A 4879-nucleotide genomic window follows, 5' to 3' on the forward strand; every position below is an offset into this window, starting at 1 on the left:
GAAAGCCAATTGACCACCTCTTTCATGAAACGCGAGACCCAAAAGTGATAGAAATTCTCAATGGACATGACCAATCTTTACCTTTATGTTTGGTATATGAGGAAAATGGAGGAGTGGGGAGAGGAGAAAATTTTTTTGTGAGCTTGATTTAAAAAATGAGAAAAACGAGGTTTTAAAATTTTAATAAAGAGAATGTAAAATAAAAACATAAAAGACTTTAATTAAACTTTTAATTCCACTTCTTTAATTTTTTAATAAATTATATATCCCATCCATGTCCTTGTGTAATCATCAAGCAACAGTGGACAAATCCCATTGTTCCTTAAAATTCTCAAAGTCACCACCATGATTACTATCAGAAATTTTATATAAAGCAAGGTAAATATGGGGCCATGGGTCTGTCCAAAAGTCTATAAATATATATATTTATATATATATATATATATATATTCATATATATAGACACGCCACTCCCCATGGTCCCTACTTTCCGGCAACACATGCATGACATCCATCACACTGTCATTTACTTTTGTTCTCTTAAATAATAGGGTTTAAGACTTAAAATTTTTAATTAGTATAAAAATAAATATTTTGAAAGGTTCGATTATTTTGGCCGTACATTATTATGATGCTCTTTTTTTTTTGGTGGGGGGGATAAATTGTCCAACAAATCATCATCATCGTTTTTCTTGAATGCCCATTCTTCCCTTTCTTTTTCTAAAAAAATACTTATTCTCCGCACGCTCTTGAGGAGCTAACGGACAAGTTTGAAATCTAAAATTGCACAAAAATGATACACTATATTTTATCTGACACTTAAATAATATTGTGGTCCCAACGTTTTAAATTTTTAATTATAGTACTTGAAAGGAGGAAAAAAGACTATATATATATAATCCTAGTCTCCATCACACACCTACTACTTATGATAATTTTTTTATTAAAAAAAAGATCTAAGCATCATTGTCGAGCTCCATTATATTGACGCATTTCCAAGTTAATATTCTCTGAGATCAATGATGTATAATTTTGACTAATCGATAATAAAATAAAGGTAATATATTCAGAAATATAATTATTGCCTGCAAGGGCCATCCATTTATAGGATAAGAAGTTCTCTGTATGATCATCAACTTGTTCGTCCCAAGCTTCACATATACGCACCCATCATTCACAGAAACTTATTCACTTCAAACAACCAGCATGTCTGAAAGTTATGAATACTCCACTAAGTTTCTATCATTTCAGTGTATTATCTTCTTCATGTTCTTCTTTCTTGTTGCTTCCTTTACATTTTTTGTTTCCGCTGCCATTGAAGATGGTGAAGCAAAAGCTCTGTTGAACTGGAAAGCCAGCCTTACTGAGCAAAGCCAAGCAACGTTGTCTTCGTGGAATAATGGCACTAATCTTTGCAGAAACTGGAAGGGAATTTCATGTGATGAAGAATCCATGTCTGTGATCAATATAAGTCTGTCAAATCTTGGCCTACAAGGTACACTTCACAGTCTCAGCTTTGCTTCATTTCCTAGTCTGCAGTATTTTGACCTGGGTTACAACCAATTTTATGGAAACATTCCCCAAGAGATTGGTAACCTCTCCAGTATTTTGAGGTTCAATTTGTCGGAGAATCCTTTAATTACTGGTCCCATTCCTAAAGAAATAGGAGCTTTGAGCACTCTCAGTGTTCTTGATCTTAGTGTATGTAAGCTTACGGATAGAATACCCAGTGAAATTGGGAACTTGAGGAACCTGACGGATCTAGTGCTTGCTCGAAATTCTCTTTCTGGCTCCATTCCAGAAGAGATTGGAATGTTGAGTAGACTTTTACAACTTGATTTGGCTAGAAACTCCATGCTATCTGGTAGAATCCCATCATCAATTGGAAACTTGAACATGTTACAAGAACTTTATATCGATTTTTGCAATCTCTCTGGTCCTATACCAAATGAAATTGGAAAACTCGATTCTCTCAAGACAATTTATTTAGAAAGCAATAAACTTTATGGGCCAATCCCTCCCTCTATGGGGAACTTGACAGGTCTCGAGGAGTTGGTCTTGTCAAATAACAATCTTTCTGGTTTAATTCCTCAATCCATTGGAAACTTGATCAATTTACAAGAAATCTATCTAGAATATAACAATCTTTCAGGACCTATTCCTTCCACCATTGGAAACTTGACAAAGCTCGACACTCTAGTATTGATTGAGAACAACCTCAGTGGTCAACTTCCTCGAGAAATGAACAACATAAGTTGGTATAATTTACAAGTGGGTAATAATCATTTCCAAGGCCAACTGCCACAAGAAATTTGTCAGGGTGGGATGTTAATTAGGTTTGTTGCTCAAAATAACCAGCTCATTGGTCCCATTCCAACTAGTTTGAAGAATTGTTCTAGTTTAAGAAGACTCAGGCTTCAGGGTAATCAACTAGTTGATAATGTAACAGATGCTTTTGGAGTATATCCTGATTTGGACTTCATTGATCTAAGTGGAAATCAACTGTATGGCCACCTTTCATCCAGTTGGGGAAAGTGTCAAAATCTCAAGCAATTGTATGTTAACAATAACAAGCTTTTCGGTGATATACCACCAGAACTAGGGGAGGCAGCTAAGCTTGGTGAACTTGACTTGTCTTCAAATCATTTGTATGGACAAATTCCAAAAGAACTAGGCAAGTTGATAATGTTGACAAAACTATTGTTGAGCCACAATAACTTCTCTGGTAATGTTCCCTCAAATATAAGATCGCTTACTCAACTTGAAACATTAGAGTTGGCAGCAAATAATTTCTATGGCTTAATCACAAGAGAGCTTGGGGAATTAAAAAGCTTAAAGTTCTTGAATTTGAGTAGAAACAAATTTGATGGAAGTATTGCCCTTCAGTTTGGTCAACTCCGAGAGCTTGAACAACTTGATCTTAGTGACAATTTGCTCAATGGAACAATACCATCAGCGCTTGGCATGTTACCCAAATTGCAAGTATTGAACCTCTCGCATAATGATCTCACTGGTGCTATTCCTTCTGGTTTTAGTGGATCAATGTCAACTTTGACTATTATTGACCTATCAAACAATCAATTAGAAGGCCTTGTTCCAAACAAACCAGCCTTTCAAACATTTGAAGGATTGAAGAATAATAAAGGTTTGTGTGGTAATGTCACTGGCTTACATCCTTGTAGTAATTCTCAAATGAGTCATAAGAGCAAAATCTTCTTGAAGATATTCCTCCCATTAGCAATACTACTACTAGTAGTGGTTGGAGCTTCTTTTATCTTTCTCCTACATGCAAGAAAAGCAAAAACCAAAGATGAAGAAGCACAATCACAGGACATTTATTTTGTATGGAGTTCCAACAGAGAAATATTGTATGAAAATATCATCGAAGCCACAATGAACTTTGATGATAGATATCTAGTTGGGAAAGGTGGCCAAGGAAGTGTTTATAAGGCCGAGTTGCCTACAGGTGATGTTGTTGCTGTAAAAAAGCTTCATTCCTTACCAAGTGGGGAAATCTCTCACAAGAAAGCTTTCACAAGTGAGATTCGAGCTCTGACAGAAATCAAACATCGCAACATTGTGAAGTTGTATGGGTTTTGTTCTAACTCACGATTCTCCTTTCTGGTTTATGAGTTCTTGGAAGGTGGCAGCTTGGACAACATACTAAAGGATGAAGCACAAGCCACTAAGCTTGATTGGAAAAAGAGAGTGAATGCCGTTAAAGGTGTCGCTGGTGCTTTATTCCACATGCATCATGGCTGTTCATTTCCTATTGTTCATCGTGACATATCAAGCAAGAATGTACTTCTAACTTCAGAATATGAAGAAGCTCACCTCATTGACTTTGGAACAGCCAAGTTTCTGAATCCTAACTCAAACAATATGACCACATTTGTTGGCACCTTCGGTTACGCTGCTCTAGGTAAGGATAATTTCTTCTTTTTCTTTTCTCCTAAGGTACTTTACACTCTTTGTTGTATTAAGGTTGTGACATTAAAACTATTGCAGAGATTGCTTATGTTATGGAAGCGAACGAGAAATGTGATGTTTACAGCTTTGGAGTGTTGACTTTGGAGATCGTTATGGGAATGCATCCCGGAGAGCTTATTTCATCTTTGATGGAGAAATCAACCACATATGATTTGCTATTAAAGGATGTGTTGGATCCACGACTTTCAACACCTAGAAAATCAATCATTGATGAGGTTATTACAGTTGCAAAAATAGCATTTTTTTGTTTGAATGAGGATCCTCGTTCTCGTCCAACAATGGAACAAGTATCTAAGGAGCTTGAACGGCAGCCAAAGTCTCATATGGAAGAACCATTAGTCAGCATCACAATTGGACAACTAATGAATGATTAGACTCATTAATTAGTTAGTCATTTGTGTCTCTGTTGACATTTTGATGAACATAATTAATTGTAAGCTCTCAAAGATCATATGTACCATATGTATGATCAGTTACGTTGCTTGAATTAGGTGAATGTTTGCTTTGAGCATTATATTTTTCACTTTTATAGAATATATAATAGATGACAATATTTAACACTACCAAATGGTTCACCCCAAAAATTAGTGAGACACCTTAAAAATTTTAAAATGTCATGCTTTACTTAAAGTGATAATGTATAATTACTAACGTTGTTAAGCAGCTGGCATTAACGTTAATTGTTCCAACGAAGTTAGCAATGTGTTAGGTAAATAGAATCAAATACCTTAATTTATCAATTATTTTTCGGGGATAAACAATACAATAGCTTCACTTTTGACTTAATAATCAGTCATCCCACGTGATTGTGTATTATTATATCTTATGAATCATATCCCAAAATAATTATCTGAATGGGAAAGGGAAAGCATCACCCCGTTCAAAATTA

At 35.3% G+C, this 4879-nt stretch overlaps 1 protein-coding gene across 1 annotated transcript; it reads left to right on the plus strand.

Moving 5' to 3' along the window:
• The first annotated feature begins 1238 nt into the window (after positions 1-1238).
• Positions 1239-4487, plus strand: LOC114759101 (MDIS1-interacting receptor like kinase 2-like). The gene is made up of 2 exons (XM_028948192.1): positions 1239-3922; positions 4009-4487. The coding sequence occupies exons 1-2, from the start codon at positions 1267-1269 to the stop codon at positions 4362-4364; spliced, it is 3012 nt and encodes a 1003-aa protein (XP_028804025.1). The 5' UTR covers positions 1239-1266; the 3' UTR covers positions 4365-4487.
• The last annotated feature ends 392 nt before the right edge of the window (positions 4488-4879 follow it).

Source organism: Neltuma alba, unplaced genomic scaffold, assembly GCF_004799145.2.
Source record: "Neltuma alba isolate B1F8T4 unplaced genomic scaffold, ASM479914v2 tig00010787_pilon, whole genome shotgun sequence".
In the NCBI taxonomy this organism is placed as follows: Eukaryota; Viridiplantae; Streptophyta; class Magnoliopsida; order Fabales; family Fabaceae; genus Neltuma; species Neltuma alba.

What these genes read in the sequence shown, in the direction of transcription:
- LOC114759101 (XM_028948192.1), top strand. Translation starts at nt 1,267, where the DNA reads ATGTTCTTCTTTCTTGTTGCTTCCTTTACATTTTTTGTTTCCGCTGCC. An exon ending in CTTCGGTTACGCTGCTCTAG is followed by an intron (nt 3,923 to 4,008) that starts GTAAGGATAATT and finishes AAACTATTGCAG; the next exon opens with AGATTGCTTATGTTATGGAA.